The 21,709-nt window shown below is 40.0% G+C and overlaps 2 protein-coding genes across 2 annotated transcripts; one reads left to right on the top strand and one right to left on the bottom strand.

Moving 5' to 3' along the window:
* Positions 1–259: 259 nt before the first annotated feature.
* LOC119429291 (tripeptidyl-peptidase 2) lies at positions 260–7,020 on the top strand (the record flags this gene model as incomplete). The annotated part of the gene is made up of 7 exons (XM_037696949.1): positions 260–338; positions 4,288–4,439; positions 4,539–4,635; positions 4,715–4,845; positions 4,969–5,212; positions 6,474–6,593; positions 6,672–7,020. Coding segments are annotated over 7 exons (913 nt in total), but the record flags the coding sequence as incomplete, so codon positions are not given.
* Positions 7,021–12,838: 5,818 nt separating this feature from the next.
* Positions 12,839–17,737, bottom strand: LOC119429290. The gene is made up of 6 exons (XM_037696948.1): positions 17,699–17,737; positions 17,304–17,421; positions 16,580–17,233; positions 13,837–13,970; positions 13,639–13,756; positions 12,839–13,403 (listed from the first exon to the last, which is right to left on the bottom strand). Exons 1-6 carry the CDS (start codon positions 17,735–17,737, stop codon positions 13,000–13,002), a joined length of 1,467 nt encoding a protein of 488 aa, XP_037552876.1. The 3' UTR covers positions 12,839–12,999.
* Between the last annotated feature and the right edge of the window lie 3,972 nt (positions 17,738–21,709).

Consider the following 21,709-nt stretch of genomic DNA (forward strand, 5'->3'; position numbering starts at 1 on the left):
TATGTAATTCACTGACCAAACCAAAGACAAAACTGTAATAAAAAAAATTAAAAAAGTACAATTCAATTCAAAAAATACTTATAAAAAAATAAAACCTACTTACTACTTATACATACTTAAAATACTTAAATACTTATGTTTACCTGCTCAGTACACTTCACTGTGGTTCTTGAATGTTAAGTATTCTGGTAAAGAAACTGAATTTTTGGAACTGAGACATATTTTTGTTGCTACTTTCTGTCTGTCTTCACTGTTTTAGGATCCCTAAAGGAACCAGTCCAGGATGCTACCTTTTAGGATCTCTTGTTGTGCCGAAAAGCGAGTATGGCAAGAAAGCTGTGAGTAACTTTTTAAAAAATTTTTTTACATTTGCACCTTCACCGGTCAGTTCTCCTCTTCAGGACTTTGTCATGCTGGAATTTACCTTTAACAAACCAAAGGATAAAGTTTGCACTTAATAACCTATTTATTTGAATGTCTGATCCCAGAAGTTAAAAAAAGATCCTTAGTTTGAGAGCTGATCAGTTTCTGTCTTTTTTCAGTCGTACTGCAGAATCAGACTGATCAGTTTGATTTGTTGCCTCATAAATTGATTAACACATTTTTCGTTCTCATTTTTTATGTTTTTATGTTTGCTTGTGCCTTAGTCCAGAAAAACAACTAGATGAGAAAATTGCCAGATGTTACTGCTTCAAATCTGGCTCCATCTGTTCAGTAAAGCACTGAATGTCTGTTTACACCTGGCATTAACGTGTTTTTGGTGTTGGGATGTGGCTGTTGATCACAGACCACGTTTGAACGCGTTTAGTCCTGAATCTGAATCTACATTGTAGCATAAATACAGATGTGCCCTGGCCTGCGTTCTTGCTCACCCGATGCACATGCGAGGGAGTGTCGGGCTTTCTATTACGATTTTTTTCTTCTTCTGGTAATCGTATGAATAGACTCAATCGATTGTATTGCCAAAAGAAAACTTTGTTCAGCAACTCTTAAGTTAATTTCTGCTGCAGTTTTTTGAAAGAGATCTTTGTGGAGCGCTCTCTGGAGAACTTGTCCAGAGGACCTGACTGTTGTAGTTGGATTGATCTACCTGATTATTGAGCATGCATCAGGACACACTGTGTAGCGCTGTGGCAAAGCTTTAGCCTCGTTGGTCCAGGAGGTCGTTTGTTTTCTTTTGGTTGGAAGGAGAAGAAATTAAGAATGAGCAGTAATTAAAAATAAATATATACAATCTAGTTAAAATGGAAATTTTTGATAAATTGGTGCAACTGTCAGGACTTTTCTTTTAAAGAATGGAACCTGGTTGTAATGTGCCAAGTTATTTTTCGTGCTTTTCCAGTCAAGATGCTTTTTTCAGCATAACGTCCACCCACCCTTTCAAAGAGGAGAAATAAGAGGGTGAGGAACAACTCTGTGTCCCTAGCATCTTTCTGCCTTTATTTTGAAAGGATTATCAAGTGGAAACTGTGGTCACGGGTGACCTCAGGTTTACTGTCCCTGTTCCCCGTAGACAGGTGAAAATGAAGGACTATTAAGATAAAAATCCCCTCCTGATTATATGGAACAAGAAAGTTGGACATTCCAAGAAAAATCTAATCATTGCCTACAAATACGAGTTTAAAAATATATATATTATCGTTTGCCTAAAATGCTCATCCCTAACTGGAGTGGGATTTTTTTCACACCTGAAAAGACAAACGTTCTGAAGAAAATTTTCTGGATTTTTTTATGTAAACAAATCAGATTCAGTTTAATAAAACCTATGGGTTTGAAATGAATTTGTTTAAAAAAAAAAAAAAATCTGTCAAAATACTATATCTTCATGACTCAGACAGATATTAATTATGAAACTGAATTTATCTGAACTTAAACTGAAATTATGAACTGAATTTTTATGAATTTTCATGTTTTTTGCAACACCAGTTTGATGAAACGATTCTTGTTTGTGGCTCACAACAGGTTGAATGTGGTGTAGATAATAACCTGTTTGTTTACGTCAGTCTAAAATTGAGAAAACATGTCCGGAAGAAGGTTAATGCCGAGTGAGGAAAAACAATCGATTGACAAACTGCTTGATTATTAGTTCTAATGAACCAAAAAATGTTTTGGCCTCTAACCACATATTTACCAACTCAAGTCAGTATCTCACTGTGCTGCAACTGTTTGAGATAAGTTGGAGATTTAAAATTGAGAGGGGAAAATAAAATAAAATTTCCGTTGCAGTTTCAACTGAACTCTAATTCACCGAACAGGGACCGTGTATCACAAAGGATTTGTACCAGATTGTAGCTAAATGGTAAATGGACTGTACTGATATAGCGCCTTTCTGTCTAATTTCAAGATTTGCTCTCAGAACTAATTTCCAGGTGCATTATATTTAATTAACTGGAGTTCACTTTTCATTGCAGAATGGTGGAAAGAGAAGGAGAAAGACAGAGACAAAGTGAAGGACGTGATTAGGCCTGCCGCGATAAACAATAAATCAATTAATCGCTTGATAAATGAAAATTATCAACCTCATTTCCATTTATCGGTTTTATCGTTTCTTCGTGTCTTTCTCGTTCTACTGAAGACACTGGATGACAAAGCTCAACTCCAAAGCAGCTAAACTGAGAAGCTAAGCTACGGGCTAAGCTAACAAGCTGTCTTTGAGGAAAAAACCTCCGTCTTGTCAAAGCTCCAAAATTCACGGTTGAAACCCGTGCCTTCATCTAAAAAGTTATTTTTCTCTGCAAAAAGAAGCTGAGAACTTGTTTACTGATTTTATTTTTTTTTTTATTAAAAGCTTTATATAAAAAATGCTATGTTAAAGAGTTCAAACCACACAGAGAGTCCGCCATTTTGAGAACGGAAAAACAGGAATGAGAGACCGCCCATGTCACGTCAAGGGGCCTCCCTGCCATTTTTCTTAAAGAGACACGCTGCTCGCTCCCTCACAATCCATCCTTCGGTTCAAACAGTCTTATTCTGCCATCCAGTGGTCAAAACAAGTACTACACACAAACATTAACCACCATTTCTTCTCAAACAATATTATTGTTTATCGCAATAATTTCTGAGACAATTAATCGCCCAGCAAAATTTGTTATCGTGACAGGCCTAGACATGACATTTATTTATTTATTGACCTGTACATGTTTCCTGACGGAGGAGAACTCCTAGCAGATGTCAAACTACAACTTTAGTGCTCCAGAATTTATTAAAACTAAATGGAGGAATACAGTGAGGCTCTGCATTGAAATCCAAGTTAGGAGTAAACCACCAGTTAAGGTGTTAATTGGGTTTGAGGTGCTTGCTTCAACTCCATCGCCACACAAATTTCCTGAACATGTTCAAAACTCAAGTGACGAGACCTCAAGTGCCTTTGTGGCTCACGTGAGGAAACGGAGACCTCGCAAATGTTTGGAGATATTTGGAGACTCCCTCGAATGTCTGCAAACACAGCTCAGGGAGATGCATAATGAAAACATCAACAACGAAATCTTTATTTGCTCACTTCCATGTTTTATGTTCAGAACAAACACGTGATTATTTCTTTCTTTCTTTATTTTGTCTCATCTTCACACCTCATCCATAGCTGTTTGTTTGTGGTCGTCCTTATGCCCCCAATGCATTAAAGTAAACAACAACAAAAAACAAACGAGATTTGTTAGCTGTCATAATAACAAGCAGCACGTATTACAATACAGATGTTGATGACTGTACATTGTTGTGTCAGTACCAGGTGAATGAATCGACTCAGACTTTCTGAATCAGACCTAACCAAATGAAGACAGAGCGAATCCTTTATGGCTGGTGTTTTTCTTGTCTCTTCCTTACTGTGTGTTATTTTGACCACCAGGGGCAGGCTTCTGCAAAACGGCAAAGAAAGTTTCAAAAGGTACTGGATGAGCTAGAAACACCAAACAACAGAGCGCCCACTGCTCTCCTTCCATCAGGAATTGGCTGATTATTATTTACTTTAATTCATCTGTGTTTTTAATGTCAAAGCATGTCAATATTTCTGTTCTGAAATTACCAAATACTTGTTTTTATGGTGTAGTATTGTGTTATCTGGTGGTCAGGTCATGCATTTCTTTAAATTACCGTTTTAAACCTTAGAACTGGGTAATAAAACTTATATTTTTTAACTTATTTAAGGAGCAAAACCTCAGTTTTGTGGTGTTAAGTTATGACAATGGAGGGAAAAGAGTGAGCCTTTGAGATGCTGAATTTGGGATTAGTTTAATCAACAATGTTCTTTTACCGACTTATTCTTTTGTGCGTTTGTTTGTGTCTACCTAGGATACTGTTTCAGTCATCTACCACCTAATTCCTGCTCCCAACAAGTCGAAGAATGGTGGGAAGGAGAAGGACAAAGACGGAGACAAAGAGAAGGACGTGAAAGACGAGTTTGCAGAGGCCTTGAGAGATCTGAAGATTCAGTGGATGACGAAGTGAGCTCAGTTTTTCTCAGGATTTATTTATTAGATCCTTTAGTTTTTCACCTTTCAACTTAATTTCTTACTAACTAATCTGCCTGCTCGGTTCCTCAGGTTGGACTCCAGCACCGTCTATGATGAGCTGGTGGACAACTTCTCAGACTTCCTTCCACTGCACGTGCAAAGACTGCACCAGCTGGACTCAGAGAAGGTAAACTGCCAGGATTATAACTTAAAATTGAAATAAAAAAACGTGTTTGTTCACAGTTTTGCACTTTTTTTGTGTGAAGGAGCGCGTGAAACGTCTCAAAGAGGTGGTGTCGGCAGCAGACATCGTCATCTCCCACATCGATCAAACCGCCTTGGCTGTTTACCTCAGCATGAAGACGGACCCTCGACCAGAGGCCGCCTCTATCAAGACGTATGTACCACAGAGACGTTCTTGGTGCAGAAATGTTTGTAACGTTGGAACTAAGCTCTAGATGAAGCCATAATTTGATTTAGGCAGAAATGTGGACTGATGAATGAGCCTCCGGTCTTTCAGGGACATGGAGAAGCAGAAGTCATCTCTTCTGGACGCCCTGTGCAGGAAAGGCTGCGCTCTGGCCGACCAGCTCCTGGTGCCCCCCACGGCGCAGGACGACGCCAACGCTACGGGACAAACGGCAGCGGAGGAAGCTGGAGAGCAGATGTTCGTCAGTTCTGACGACGTCCTGCAGAACGTGGCGAAAACCCTCACAGATACTTTCTGGGAGGTGCAGAAGTGGGCGGAGCTAACTGACTCCAAGGTGACAACATTTAGAACACTTTTATTTCAGTCTGAATGCTGAGACAGCTGAAATGTGTTGAAGAAGCTAAAACTGAAGTGTCAAAGTTTGAACAAGCAGAACAGAAGCAAAAATGAGCAAAATCACAACTAAAAGCTAAAGTCAGTAAAACATTTGTTAAAAGCTCAAATTAGCTAAACCATAGCTAAAATCAACAAAAAATGTTTTTTAAACTATAATGAACAATACAGCAGCTAAAAGATGAAATTGGCAAAACTGTGGCTGAACCCTAAAATGAGCAAAACAGTAGCTAAAAGCAAGAAAATTGGCTAAATGGTAGCTAAAACTTAAAATTAGCTAAACAATTGCTAAAAGCTAAAATTAGCAAAAAGTAAAAGTATTAAAATCTAAGCTTAGAAAAACAGTATTACAAGCTAAAAGAAGCAATACAGCTGGTAATAGCTACAATTAGCTAAAATGTATCTAAAACCTAAAATAATAGCTAAACAGTGGCCAAAATTAGCGCACACAAAAAAAGCGTAACTTCATCTTAAAATGAGCAAAACAGCTAAAATTTGCAATACAGCAACTAAAAGTCTAAATTAGAAAATAACTATCCAAAAGCATAAATACTTGGCTAAACGGTAGCTAAAACACAAGATTATAAAAACCGAAGCTAAAAGCTACAATTAGAACCTCCGTAGCTGAAAGCGAAATCTAGCACATCTCAGAGCAAAAATAAAACATTAAAACTTAAAATATGATGGGGTTTTTTTTTCAATAAATCCTAAAGTTTGAAAAAAAGATAACCTGTAAATATTTTGAAGAAGTATAAACGTTACAAATACCATCAGTCATACTAACCATCTCCTGAATTGACTGTTTTGATATCTAAATTTAGATTTAGGTGAAGTTTGAATGCAGTAGCCATGAAGTTTTTATATCTAAATGGTTAAAATGGCTGAAGGTACAAAAACTCTGAAAACAGTCAGAAAAACATGACTGTCAGTAGTGGAGTATTCTGATGGGAATATATGTTTTAAAACGAATTGAGAGTTAATGGTATGTGCTGCGTTGTATGGTGTGTATACTGTGTGTGTGTGTGTATATATATATATATATATATATATATATATACATATACATATATATATATATATATATTTTTTTTTTTTGTCTTGTTTTATTTGCACAAATAAATCAATTTAGATAATGATACTAGATCATTTAGATGTAATAACTGAAAAAAATATTTTTTCCACCTTTTTCCCCCCTCGTTAAGGTTTTAATGTTTTCATACAAACACGCCGTGGCGAACAAGATGTTCGGCCGAGCCTTAAAGTACGCCTCCAAGATGGTCGAGGAGAAGCCGAGCAAAGAGAACATGAAGAACTGCATCCAGGTACGGTACCTGCTTCGTGTCGTGAGCGTTGTTCTTCACCTTCCCGTTGCTGAAATCACCTGCGTTTTGTTTTTTCAGCTCATGCGACACCTGGGATGGACGCACTGCTCCGCCTTCAGCGAGAACTGGCTCCCAGTCATGTACCCTGCAGACTACACACCGTTCTAGACAAAACACACACATGCGCACGCACGGTCGTACACAGCCCCGGATATCATGCCCCTCAGGAACTCATGGTCTGTGTGTCTGACCACAACCAGCTGCCTCCTGGGAGTTTTGTTTGATTTTATTTATGTGTTTTAGCGCCAAAATAAAAGTTTCTTTTACGGCGAGATGGTTGTGGAGCCAATCAAACCAGAGGTAACCTTCTTTCCCTTGAGTCCCAACAACAACAAAAATATGACGAGTTAAAATGTTTTAAACAATCGCCAGCATCTTATACTGTCCAGAGACATTTGCATCCACCCATCCCATGCTTTCACGACTAATTATCAATAAGTAATTTATCTTTTTGTGTGTGTGTAAATACTGTAAACATCTGACTGTTTGGACACCAGGGATGCATCAAAGTCCTGAAAGAGTTACTGACCCCTGTCATAATCAGAAAACTCAAACCAGTCGTGTTTCTGGCTTGATACGAAGACGTTCGGACACACAGGAGCAAACAGACTCTGCCTGGTTCCTCGTTACAAAGGAAGAGCCGAGCCTTTTTTAAACTTTTTGTTGTTGTTGTTCCTGCCACATTCTTGGTTCAGTCTCGTTTGTTAAACACAAAAACGGTGTTGAGGTGCCTTTCTTCATGTACCTTACCTTTTGTGATGGAATGGAAATGGTGAAGAAGCTGCGCAGTTTGTAGCATCGAAGTGATTTCACTCGTCGGCCTCTTAGATCAAGTGTCAAAGCTGCAAAACCTCAAATGAGCCGAGTGACGCGCCTTCGTCAGACTGTCGCCTCCAAAACACATCTAAGGTGGTGTCCCTCTGGGCTGTGGCTAGTCGGCTAAACAGCATTTGTGAGAGTCTCCAAATGTCTCGCTGCGTTCCTGAGAGTTGCAGAGACTTTCAGTCTTGTAGCTGAAATTACATGTTTGATAAATTTTCTCTAAAAAGAATTCAAGGAAACTGTTGTGAGCATCTTGAGTTTCGTTGTATTTCTGACGCAGCGCAGGAGCTCCCCTCAGGTTTAAAATCCGCATTGATGATAAACAATATTTATTTTTAAAAAAAATAAAGTCCAAATCTGCCTATTTTCATTTTAAAAGTGTACTCCAGTAGATTAAAGGTACTTGTTATGAAGAATCCTCCAAAAAAGCTGAACAAAATAACAAAAATTCACTTTTTTTTATATTATCTATGGTTAATGTGTCTTTAAATTTAGGATTGATAAGCAAAAATTTGTGACCAGCCGCCATCTTCTGTGTTCATTTGTTTACCTGTGAAAACACCTGAAGTGACTGAAAATATGTCAACGATGGCAACATTCACGAAACCGTTTGGGATCAAGGAATCAAACCGGTTTGATGCATTAGTACATCCTATGTGCACATTTGTTGAGTAAAGTTTGTTGGCGTTAGACTCGAAGTGAAAAGGCTTTGAAATGGTAAACTTACCGGTCTAGCAGAAGTTTGGCACAAAACGCGAGTGTTTGAACGCTGAGCTCGATGTTGATGCTGCTCCACCTTGATCATTGGTATTTACCGTATTTTTCGGCGTATAAGTCATAGTTTTTTTTTTTTACATAGATTTATCAGTCCTGCGACTTATACCCCAAAGTGAATTATATACCTTTTTTTTTCTTCTTTCGTATTCATAACGCAATTTTTGACTGACGCTTTAAATTTTGAAGAACTGCAACAGCGAGTCCTCCCGTGCACTCTCGCTTCACTCAGCTGGTGCAAGTGGAGCAACGCTGGCGAGCTAGCAGCTCCGGCCCCAATGAATGGATGGAGGGTGCCGCCCAGGCGAAATGAAGCTGTTTTGACCATTAAATAAACTCATAATAAACGCAACGGGTCAGCGGTGATGCATAATAAATGCGACTTATACACTGAAACGATTTAATTATGTTTTTTTCCCTCTTCGTGATGCTTTTTTTTTTACTGATGCGACTTATACGCTGGAAAATACGGTATTATTGAAAGTTGTCTAACTCGGTCTTTCTGTTTGCTGTTATCTACAAATTCACTTTTGTATTTCCGCCTTAATGTGTTTTCTGAACTTCTACAAGTCTGATTTTACTCCATTTGTTTACCAATGATGCACTTGATGGAGGTTAATTGTGTGACTCGAGTCTTTTGAGCAGATTCAGCCAAGTGCTTTGTTTACGTTGAGTCCATACTCCCATTTTAGAATTGCATATCGAATATATCAGTAAAACTGCTGGAGTAAGTTTGTTCAAACAATTTGTTTGATATAGTTTGTCTTGGAAAATGTACCCGCGCAGCTTCCTGGTCACTAACATTTGTAATTCAGTGAGACCGCAACAAAAAAATTGCCTATTTTCTTGCAATTTTGAGCCATAAAGTCGCCCTGAACAGTGGCAGCCTGATGAGAAACCACCTCTACGACCTTTTTACCCCAACTCGCTAACATGACGATGCGGTTTGTGAGCAGCAGCAGGAAGTTCAGAGCAGATTTCTCATGATTCACTCAAAATATCAAATATTTTATGAGCAGCATTTTGAATGCTGCACAAAGTGTCATAAAATATTGTAAATACACAAAATATTAAGATGCAATATAACACAGGTGTTGTCTTAATCCATGTGTTTTGCATATATGCATGTCTTCTATGATCTAAATTGTGAGGAAAACTAATTTTATGTGGAAACGGAGTTTAGTTTGCCAGTTTTTACACCAGAAACGTTGATTCAGAGAAGATCCACTGATGTTTTCATGACTTTACGTGCACCTGTGAGCATATCTCGAACGTTGCACCCTAAAACTAAAAAACAAGCCATTTAGACGGGCATTAAACCGCTTTTAACGGACTGCACCAGTGGAATTATTGTTAATTTGATTTACTGCAAATCACATGAACTTTACATCACATTTATTGTGTTTTGTGATATTTGGGACTTTTGTTGCACTTTTCCGTGAAAGGGTTAGTTTTTATATACTGGATATGTATACTAAGGGCAATATCCACATCTATTGAAAGATTATTTGCAATAAATGTTTTATTTGCTCATGTTTTGTTTGCTTAAACTTTCACAAATTCTGGTTTGGTCCTTTTGAACATTTCTCTCCTGAATCATGTAACAAACGAGGGCTGCAGAATTAAAACATTACCCTATTTTCACAATCCTCAACCTTTGTTGTAAACTTATTTTTGGGACAAAAATCTATCTAGATTTATTTAAATGCCGTTTTTAAAAACTGCCAGTGGCTAGTCACAAAAAATAAATGGTAAAAAAATAATATGACAAACACACAAAAAAACTGTTAAATTTTTCACAAAACGGAGAAAACATACAAATGAAGCAAAACATCAACTGTGTTAAATCCAGGGGTGATATTTCAAAACACCAAAAGTTCAGGTCTGTCTGATCTGAACAGCTGGTTCTACGGGACAACTGGAGACCTGGTCACCTCTGTGGACCAGCTTGGACCTCTGGACCACTTGAATCAAATGGTCAGGGCTATTCAACTGGCGCCCGCGGGTGACTGCAATCCAGCCCACTTCATTAAATAATTATTTATTTATTGTATTGGGGAGGGTTTTGGGTTTTGGCTTCTGTTTATTGCATTTATGATTCAATGCAATACAATAAATTTAAAAGTTAACAGATAATTGTAAACTTTGTTTTATTTACGTAATGATTTTCTGGATGTCCGGCCCCTGAGCTGTTGGCTTTCAGGAACTGTGGCCCCCTGAGCAGTTCTGTTGAATAGTCCTGGTCTGAAGGATCTGGAGGACACATGCAGTTGCAGGTCAGACGCATCTTCAGGAAATTGTCCATTCAGGGCATTTTATGTCATCAATAAGCTTAAAAATCAATTCTAAATCAAACAGAAAGCCATTATCAGCATAACCTTTGACCTTACAAACGTGGCACAGAACACTCATTTTTCCAAAAAGGTAATACGGAGCTTGTTTTTTTTTATCTATTTTCTTTTGAATCATTAAAATTATTGTTTTCATTATTTTTTTTTTAAAGTTTATTATTGGCTCAGTTAGTAGAGAAGGTTACCGGATCATACCCCGGCCTGGGGCCTGCTCTCTCTGTGCATGTGCGTGTTTTCTCCAGGTACTCCGGTTTCCTCCCACAGACCAAAAACATGCATGTTAGGCTGATTGGTGACTCTAAATTGTCTCTAGGTGTGAGTGAGAGAGTGAATGGTTGTTTAAGTGTCCCTGTCATGGACTGGGGACCTGTCCGAGGTGTCCCCCGCCTCTTGAACAGTGACTGCTGAATATGGACACCAGTGACCGCCCCATGACCCAGAAAGGAAGAAGCGGGTAAAGATGATGGATGTATACTGGTAGATTTTACAGATGACTCCAGGCTGCCCTGTAGGACAAACGACAAAGAAAAAACATCAACATAGATTTGTTTTTGTACCATGGTACGCTCCAATTTGTTGAGTAAAGATACGGATGAAGCGTTCACCTTGAGTGCACCCACGTTACAGAATCACATCTGGAAAACTACTGGAGTAAACTTTCAATCTGCACCCTCTGACATAGTTCATAACTTTTTTTTTTTAATTCCATATTTTGTAACGAGTACCTTTAACCAGAGATTTTCCTCGTCAAGAGAAAATAAAAAGGATTTTTCTCTTTGAACCAGTAAAGATTTCTGGTTTTAGTTCGCGAACGGTCGAAACCTCAGAATTTAAAAAGTGCTGTTTTCTGTCTTCTAGAGATTAAAAATTGTTGTCTGGGGTTAATCAGTGACGCAAATCTTTATTTTTGTTACGCTTTATCTTTTTTTCAAGGCTCTCAAGTGCAAAATTGTGTTTTTTTCCCCCCTGGTCTTTGGTTTAACGTGCTGCTGCAGCACTTGTCAATGATGGGCTCTAAAAATGGCCTTAATGTTCGCCACGAGGCTCAACCTTTGACCTCTGACACTGAACAGACGTCTTGTATCTGCTGCTGTCACTCCGCTGCCGTCAGGAAAAGATTTCAGAAATGTTTGTGCGGACGGTGTGTGGATATATTTAAAGTCATAGAAGCTCACGCTTTAAAGAATGTTTAGGTTGCATTCTCTTTATTTTATATCCGTCCTCGTTCACCAAGATCTGAGCTGCTGATAAAACTATTCTGTGCTCACAAAAAAAAAATAATAATCACAAAACAGAGAAAGTACACAGAATTAAAAGATGTGAAACAACTTGTAACTTCTTGCACATGATTTATACCAAAGTGATGCAAACTTTGTAAGACGAGGTTAGAATTTGCAAATTTTACATTGTTCTGTTAAACAAATTAAACAAATAGCAAGAAACCACCAAGTATTTATGCTTAAAAAAGATATAAAATAAAAAGCTGCCTTTTTTGTAATGCATTGTCTGTTTTCTTTCTATGTAAATAAAAACACAAAGTCACATTTGAGGAAACCCAGTAAACCAACATTATTACTGCGCCACTAAAAGGCGATCGTGTTTTTGCCCACATGTGCTTGTCTGTCAGCAAAATATCTCATGAATCAGATGACTTATAGAGATAATCCCCAGTTATAAATCTTTCATTGCACACCTGCAAATGATGAACAATTAGAGCCAGCATGATTCAAGATGGCCGCCACCAAACACAGGAATTTTCTTATTGAGTTGTTTTTACAGAGACTGAGCTCAAAGTTGGGGCGGTAGCAGCTGAGAGTCACACCCAAAACATACATTGAGGACTTTACCATCTACTGGAAACATCTCTGTTAGCAAAACATTTTCTGAATCAGTGAATGGATACTAATGAAACAAGATAATCACTGGATGCTCATCTACAAATGATTTATCTTTGAAGTCAATCCAGATCAAGATGGCCGCTACAGCTAAACCACAATAGCCAACACAAAAATGGCTACAACCAAATCAGCTTTACAGACAATGTAGTAAAATTTGGTGTGGTAGTAGCTGAGATTCATTCACATTCTCTGAGCCCGACATCTCCTGATATGGCATGAGATTGCGCAAGGTTTGACCGAAACGGCGACAACTCTCTCGTTTCTTAAGATGATCTTAGTCTAAAAGCGACGGGCGATATGTATTCCTCTGAGGACAGCAGCCCCAGTCAGGTCTTGTGCGATTACAGAAAATTATGAAGGTAAAAAAGAGCCAATAATGATGGCACCACTGAGAACAAGTAAACTTTGCTCAACACTTCAAATGAAATGTAAAAAGAAAAGACATGAAAAAGTCTCCTCCAGCAGTCGAGGCCTTTAGTCCGTGACCCTGCAGCCTGTGATTCAGTCTGTTATATCCCCTCCTTCTCTACTAGTTCCCATGAAGATCTTCATATCTCCATCCTCAGACAGTAATCTTGTGTGGAAGGCCTTGTGGAAGTTCTCTGTGAAGACCAGATCGGACTCAAGTCTGACCTTGTTGGCCCAGATCACGGTCGTTCCTGGCCTGCAGAAGTGCTTCATGGTGGCCAGGAGCTCGTCCCGGAAGTCATGGTGGTAGACCACGTCAGCAGCCAGCACGTAGTCGTACCTGTAGACGGAAGAGGGGTAGGTGTGCTCCAGGTCGTGGCTCCAAGACAGAGCTGCCACCTTGGGTAGGTGTCTGCAGCGGCCCCTAGTGTTCCTCATCACATTGGCTTGGAGGTTGCTCAGCATCTCTGGGAGGTCTGTAGCTGTGACCGAAGCGCCTAAAAGAAAAAACAGAAGTGTCTTAATAAGCAACTGACTGGGCTACATCATGATTAGTTATTTTAATAAATAGCAAATGTTGATGTGTTTTGTTGTATTTTATGGCCCTTTTCCATGTAATTTTCCTCGTAATGTCACAAATCTGACAAAAAGTACAAGCCGTGAAATGTTTTTTGTCATAATTGCTTCTTGCTCTGTCAGGTTGTGTGCCGCAGAGTGGTGCTGACAGCTCACCCAGCAGACTGGCCACAATGGCTACCAGTCCAGTTCCCGCTCCCAGTTCCAGAACCTGCTTCTCACGCAGGTCGAAGGTGTGCCAGTTGTTTTCCAGGAAGGAGCATAAAGCCAACGCCTGCAGGTCACAGAAAACCAGACAGGAACAAATTACTGAGAGGCTGTACGACACTTTAGACTGTTCTCAGAAATACTCACAGCTGGCCACATCATGGCCCCGTACGAGTCTATGGATTCATAAATGACAATATCCTCGCCGACGTAATTGTAGATGTCTTTAGTGGTGCTGTAAAGGATGCTGGGGGCCCATTTCTCTTTCACACACATCTCTTCTGTGGAAAGAAAAAAGCATAAAGTATCCCTCGTTTATTGCGGGGGTTCGGTTCTGAACCCGCCCACATTAAGTGAAACTCCACAAAGTAGTGGCGTTATATTTATTTTAGTATTTATGTATATATTAAGGATTTATGAACTCTTCCCACACTCTTGCAATGTTCTTAATCTTCTAAACGCTCTAAAAGAGACAGCATGTCATGATTTCCGCTCTCAGCCGCCTGCTGCTCTCAGCCACGCCCACTTCTCCGCTGTCACTCCCAAACTCCCTCCTTCTGTGTAAATAAACAATTTAAATTTAAATACTGTAATAGTTTAAATAAACAATCCATGCTGCATGAGCAGCGTTGTTCATTTTAAATAATCAAGCGCGACTGGAACCGAGCCTTTAGTCGCCCTCGACGAACGGCCAAGCCACCGGCCTGGAAGTCTTCCTCCTCCGTTTTATCAGGGGGAGAAAGTCAGCTGTCACTCTGTAGGACTCGATCACAGGTGAAAAGGTGAAGCTGCGATGATGTCAGAGGGAAAGGAGGTTTGGACAGATCACTCATATGTGAGCGAAAGTCCGACAAGCACTCTCTTCAGAATGTGGAGCTTGGTTCTGAGAGCTGAATGTCTCGAGTCCGGGGTCTGAGTTTGTGGTCACAAATACAGGCATGGGTCATTCACAAAGGCAGAAAATGCAAAAGCTATCAGAGGGTTTTAGCTGGAATCGGTGGTCTGACGGCAGAGCAGACATTAAATGGGTCAGAGCAGGAGCATAAACACTGGATGGCGATCAGACAATCTGCAGACACTGGGCAGCAACGCACAAAAAATTTAAAAGAATAAAAGCGCAGCGCAGGTGCTAAATCCATCTATCAATTATCTTTACCTGCTTCTACCTTTTCGGGGTAAAATATATTATTTTAAATGATTTAGCACCTGCAGGTTGGCGGACTGGTCATTGGGAGCACTGGGACATTTCCCGGTGGCCTGGCCGTTCGCCGAGTGTGACTAAAGGTTCGGTTCCGCTCGTGCTGGATTATTTAAAATAAACATTGCTGCTCATGCAGCATGGATTGTTTATTTAGACTGTTACAGTATTTAAATTTAAATTGTTAATTTACACAGAAGGAGGGAGATTGGGAGTGACAGGTGATGAGTGTGACTGCAGTGGAGAAGTGGGCGTGGCAGAGAGTGGAGATCATGGCATGCTACAGGAGGGAGCTTCTCCTGCAGCTGTGGGATGCACAAAGGTGCAACAGGTGCTAAATCATTTAAAATAATTAACTTTAAATAAACAATCCATACCACTCGTGCAGCTAATCCATCAATCAGCCAGTTGTGTGTCATGTCCAATTTTACTTAGAAAAACCACGACAGAGCGAGTCCATGAAAGTTGAACCGCAACGAACCGCAAAGTAGCGAGGGACTACTGTACTGTATTTCAGCACAGCCAGAAAGCTAAAGAGGAGCAACATACAAAAATATTAAAGGTCATAAATCAACATCTTGATATTAATTATGGAGAAATTGCATTTTTGTGAATGTTTAGAGCTGAAATGTTGCTGAAATTTGGTGAAGAATCTAATACTGAGTTATTAAAGCTAAAAAGAGCAGGACACTAGATAAACGCTAAATGAGAAGAAATGTTAGCTAAAGGTTTAAAGGAGCAAAAACATAGCTAAAAGAATAAAAAAAAATAAACAAACAAAAAACAAGATAAACTCCAGAAGCAGCACAACACTGGCTACAACTTAAAATATGTGGAACACTAGCTAAAAGGTGCAAAACAAGCTGAATAATAATAATAATTATTATTATTATTATTACAAAATGCAAGCTTAAAGTTGAAAGTGAAAAATCACTAGCTAAAAACCAAAAGCTGTACAATTTCTAATAGCTTAAAATAGCAAAATGCTAGTTAAAAGCACCAAATACTTAGCTAAAGGCTGAAAATATCAAAAGACCAGCTGGAAGCTAAATGTAGAAAAAATAACTAAAAGTAGCATAATGATAGCTAAAAGCTAAAAGTTATAGAAGCAATAAAAGCAAAAGGCTTGCTCTTGCAGAATAATAGCTAAAAGTAGCAAAACAGTAGCAAAAACCTAGTAGCAAAAGATTAGCTAGAAACTTATGGTTGGCTAAAAGCTAAAAGTAGCAGAATAATTGCTATTAGATAAAAGTGGCAAAAGACGAACTAAAAACCAAAAGTAGCACAAAAAAAGCAAAAACAGAACCAGTTTACTGAAGCAGGTTTTAAAGAGAACAATGTTTGTCAAGGGACTGAAAAGGTCTCATTGTATTTCTTGAAGTTAAACATTTAGAAAAATATAATAATTACGAAAAACAAACGTCATAACAATAATCAAAGTCATAGTCGTATTCTGATTTAGCTGAACATTTTGATATACTAAGGGTTAAAATAGCACATAGACCTATTTACAAACAGATAAATTGTTTCATGAGATAATTATTATCAATAAGATGACCCCCACGGCTAATCAATTAACAAAAATGGTTATACCTCAGTGAATTTTATAATCAGCTGAAGTTTGGTGTGGTAGTAGCTAAAAGTCATTCACAACACTGACTCCAAGCTCTAACAAATCATGTGAGATCTCACCTTTTGTGTTTTTGTCCTTTCGTTCATCTGTTTTATCTTCAGCACCATCATCTTTGAGAGCCGAACTTCTTTCTGAATCTTCCTCTTCGTCACTGTCAGTCTCGCTCTTTTCTTCCTCTTCGTCTCTGCTCTCAGCTTCCAACTCGTCAGATTCCTTCTCCTGAAGGGCGCCGTGAAGTTCGTCATCTTTGTGTTTTAGCTCCTCCTCCTTTGTTGGTTCTTCCTCCACCTGTCCCAGTAGATATGCATTTTCCAGCTCCTCGTCTTTTCCTTCTCCACAAGTTGCCATGAAGATCTTCATATCTCCGTCCTCAGCCAGTATACTTGTGTGGAAGGCCTTGTGGAAGTTCTCTGTGAAGACCAGATCGGACTCAAGTCTGACCTTGTTGGCCCAGATCAGGGTCGTTCCTGGCCTGCAGAAGTGCTTCATGGTGGCCAGGAGCTCGTCCAAGAAGTCATGGTGGTAGACCACGTCAGCAGCCAGCACGTAGTCGTACCTGTAGACGGAAGAGGGGTAGGTGTGCTCCAGGTCGTGGCTCCAGGACAGAGCTGCCACCTGCGGAGGGTGTCTGCAGCAGCCCCTGGTGTTCCTGCACAAGTTGACCCTCGTGTTGTTCAGGACTTCTGGGAGGTCGGTAGCTGTGACCCAGCCTCCTGAAAACAGACAGAAACCAGTCACAACTGGTCACCGCTGTGAGGGAAAATCTGTGCCCACTTTACACACCGAGGAGCGCCGCAACGATAGACAGAAGTCCAGTTCCTGCTCCAATCTCAAGGACGGCTTTGTCTACAAGACTCCACTCGTCCTGATGAGTGTCGAGGTAGTGACAGAGAGCCAGAGCCTGAGGGCGACATCATTACAGCTGCAGTCAGGTTTCACATGACATCGAAACACCTCGTGACCCACCAGACTGGTTTTAACACAACGTTTAGAAGAATGATCAAATGTTCGACGACAACTTATTTACTTTCAGAGTCAGACAGATTCAAGATGGCCGACGTAGCCTGACGTTAGCAAACATAAAAATGGGTATAACTCAGTCAATTTTATAGAGACTGAGCTCAGATTTGGTGTGGTAGTAGCTGAGGGGCATACACATCACATTTTCAGAGCTCTACCTGTTCACACAAGATGTATCCAGTATAATCAAAGTTCATGCTCAATAATCCAGGTAAAAAAATCCAACAAAGTTCAGTCAGGTCATCTGGACGGTTTCTTTTTTTAAAATTTGTTGAGACGTTTCATCCTTCATCCAAAGGACTTCATCAGTTCAAGGAGCCACAACAAACTCAGTCCCACAAGCAGCACACTCACATAGTGGACCAATCAGTTCGCTGGTGATAAGCTGGTTTCTGGGGCCCGCCCTCTCCCCCGTCGACTCAGATGACCTGACTGAACTTTGTTGGATTTTTTACCTGGATTATTGAGATTGAACTTTGATGTTTTGAACCACTTTGGCTATGGCTGCCTCAGAGGAGTCGACAGGGGAGAAGACAGACTACAGAAACCATCTTATCACCAGCAAACTGGTTGGTCCACTATGTGAATGTGCTGCTTGTGGGACTGAGTTTGTTGTGGCTCCTCAGACTGATGAAGTCCTTTGGATGAAAGATGAAACGTCTCAACAAATAAAAAAAAAGAAACAGTCCAGATGACCTGACTGAACTGTGTTGGATCCAGGATAATGTTAATTTCAAGGTTTGTCCTAAATGGCTACATAAGTTTCCTTATTTCTCAACATTTTTGCCCTGACCCAGAGGAGGTGGAGGTGGGGGGTCTTTGCCTCGTGGAGAATTTTAAGTATCTGTCTTGTTAACAAGTGATGATAGGATGGAGTGGGATATGCATTGGCAGATCTGGACCTTTGCTTTGGTCGCTGATGGTAAAGAAAGAGTTTACGATAAAAGAAGGTTTGAGACCAAACGGCGCCACTCACCGCGGGCCATATCATGCCTGCATAGAAGTCCAAACCCTCCTCGATGGTGATCTTATGACCAGCATAGCTGTAAACCTCTTTTCCAGCTTTGGAGTAAAAACATGGAGCCCAGGAGGACGGTTTTTGTTTCTTCCCCGCAGCCGATTCGTCTGTGAAACATATAAAAATCAAATTCTTTAAAACTAAGAAGCTCAAATCAAAACTTTGAACCAAAGTGATTTAAATTACCCTTTTCTCTCTTTTTGTCTTCCTCCAACCCATCTTCTTGCTCCTCTTCATCCTCCACGTCACCTCTCATGCAAATCATTTCTTCCATATGAATTAAGTTAGGTCTGTGTGAATAAATCGGAGAAATGCGTACAGTTTATAAACTTTACGTGTGGTAACGTCGTTGTCGTAGTAAGAAGAGGGCACGCTTTTTACAGTGCAAAACATCAAAACGAGATAAAACGACACACTTCAAAATCAGCGCAGAGCACAGATTGTTTTAAACTCAGTCCAGAATCCTTTAATATTTCTCAGGTGTCTTACCTGGGAGCTTTAATTCCTGTAACAGTTCTCCAGAGGAGCCCCGGTGCGTCTGGACACCCCACAACTCCGAGGATAAAAAGACCCTCAGCATCCAGCAGGACACACCCATCATCAGCACAAGGACACGGGGGTATTTTTAGAGCTGCGCTCATATACGCCTGATACGAGAGCAGAGGGCCCAACGTTTCAACCACATAAACAAAAATGACTCAAACAGGGAGCCAACTGGAAGCAGGGAACGAAGGGAATGTGGTGAGACTTCAGGACTGTCCTGCAGGTGGTCCAAAGCAGCTGGTGGACCATTAAAACTAATTTCTTACTTTAAACACACCATCTCTTCTAAACTATGAAAACACTAGCAACAGTCTAAGTAACTGGACTCAAATTAGCCCAAATATTTCATGTCAATCTGATATTGCATCATTTTTTTAATGAGGTTGTTTATAAATACTCACAGGGTCAATTGGGAGGGGGTTGTTAAACCAGAACCAGCGTCTGATTTGTGTTTAGTTTGGCAGCATCTTGGCAGGAAGGGGTGGAATGTGTGTGTCGCATTAAAATCATGTCCAAAACACTAACATTATTAGACCACTCATGGTCAGGAGTTTGTTTAAAAAAAAAAAATGCAGTTACAGTTTTAGTACATACTGCAAATAAAGGACAAGCTAATTCCATTATTATCTCTGTGAATCTAATAAATCAAAGGTTTAAAATCTGATCTGCCCACTAAACAATTCCCTTAAATCGATAAAGGAAACTGTGGAAGAATAACCTGAATTAATATCAAAATAAACTGTGGTAATTCAACAAATATCACTTAGAGTTTCTTGTTGCAAAGTCTGAAATCGAGTTAAAAAAGGCTACCCTGAAAGAGTTCACTCCAGCAGTTTTACAGATATATTGAGTTTTTAAAATGTGGGTATGCACTCAGTGTAAACAAAGCAGTCGGTTGAACCAAACTACGTGGAAGATTGAGCCTTGACCTACATTAGACCGGTCGTCGTCGGTGTAGGTAAATCAGACCAGAATAGAACAGAGAATAATAAGTCATAAAATAAATCCCTACATATTTACTGTAGATGACATGTACCCTCAATATGAGTCCTTTAATTTATGCTCAAAATGCCTGTCTGAGGTAAATTACCCAGCTTTTTTTTTGTTGTTGTTCTTATGCTCACATATTGTTGTGAGGTATATTCATGACAAAAAGTCCATTTAAATTTAGATGCTGGGTTTGGATCGTTTCCATGTTGTGTTTACTCGCTTGCCTTTTCCTGCAATGGTCTCAGTTGCTCCAGCAGAGTTTGGAGGTAACTGGATCAGGCTGCACGTATCAAGCCCCCCAGAAAAGATAAGGGCTCCAATGACATCCACCGCATTTAAACACAAAACATCACATCCCACTTTCAGGTGTCGTCACTTAAATTGAAGTTTTTGAAATGTAGGCCCTCAGGTTAGTTCGGCTGGGGACTTTATAGATGCCAGATTTTCAGAGAGTCAATGTTTGGCATGAAGAGCGACAGTGAGCTGATACAAGCACGAGGCTTCATACCAACTTCAGCTGTTAAGTGTTTATTTATCCTGACAATGGCAGCAATATTCACATCCACCAGCTTAAACCTCTTTAGCTTTTATCCATCTTGTCAACACTCCCCTCGCTCCGCAGCCAAATATCGCATATCCTCCTGACGGGCAGGAAGACGAGGAATTACGGCTCAGAAAAATGACCCTGAAAACCTCTGAGGATTTAGAATCATTAAAGTATCAGATTTAAAATTCATAGTAAGTGACTGTAACGTACTATTTCCAGGATAATTAAGCTAACTGGTGAGTTTCCAAAGTATGGCGAACCACCGGTGTTCGAGTTACAGAAGCAGCACATTTACTCCCTAATATAGGCGCAGTAAGGGTGAGAGTTTTTATCTGATAAACTAAAAGTGTTTTAGTCGTGGCACAATACCAGAAAAGGTGTTATAATTTACTGACAGTGGAGATTTTAGCCTCTTTTTGGGGCTGCTCAAGCACCCCCTAAATTTTAACTCAGCAACCCAGAAAAATAAAAAGTAAATTTTATTTATTTATTTATTTATTTTTGGCGGTTCTGGGTTTGGGTTCTTGCCTTTATGATTCAATGCAACAAAATTGGTTAACACCAAACTGATTTTGTACAAAGCGTTTATTAGGTTGTGTGATGTAAGGCAGAGCGTCGCGTCTGTAGCATCTTAGCTAGCGTATCCGGACTGCACGCCGCTAGCTTAGCGCTACTTCTTGTTGTGCCGAGCTCTCTAAAATAGTTATTGAATAAAGTGTTTACTAATGTCGGTAAACGTAGATGTTTAACATCCATCCATTATCTTTTACCCGCTTCTTCCATTTTGGGTCACGGGGGTCGCCGGTGCCCATGTCCAGCAATCACTGTGCGAGGGGCGGGGTACACCCTGGACAGGTCGCAAGTCCAATACAGAGACACATGGAGACAAAAGAGACAAACAACCATTCACTCTCTCACTCACACCTAGGAACAATTTAGAGTTACCAATCAGCCTAACATGCATGTTTTTGGACTGTGGGAGGAAACCGGAGTACCTGGAGAAAACCCACGCATGCACGGAGAGAACATGCAAGCTCCACCCAGAAAGGCCCCTGGACCGGGGTTTGAACC

Source organism: Nematolebias whitei, unplaced genomic scaffold (genome assembly GCF_014905685.2).
Source record: "Nematolebias whitei isolate Nwh7 unplaced genomic scaffold, NemWhi1 Nwh_scaf_330, whole genome shotgun sequence".
Taxonomy (NCBI): Eukaryota; Metazoa; Chordata; class Actinopteri; order Cyprinodontiformes; family Rivulidae; genus Nematolebias; species Nematolebias whitei.

Excerpts from the sequence above, each read along its gene's own strand:
- LOC119429290 (XM_037696948.1), bottom strand. The coding sequence starts at position 17,737 with ATGAACTTTGATTATACTGGATACATCTTGTGTGAACAG. Across the intron at positions 17,234-17,303 it reads TATCGTTGCGGCGCTCCTCG|GAGGCTGGGTCACAGCTACC; the intron begins GTGTGTAAAGTG and ends GTCTGTTTTCAG. Across the intron at positions 13,404-13,638 it reads CATTGTGGCCAGTCTGCTGG|GCGCTTCGGTCACAGCTACA; the intron begins GTGAGCTGTCAG and ends TTTTTCTTTTAG.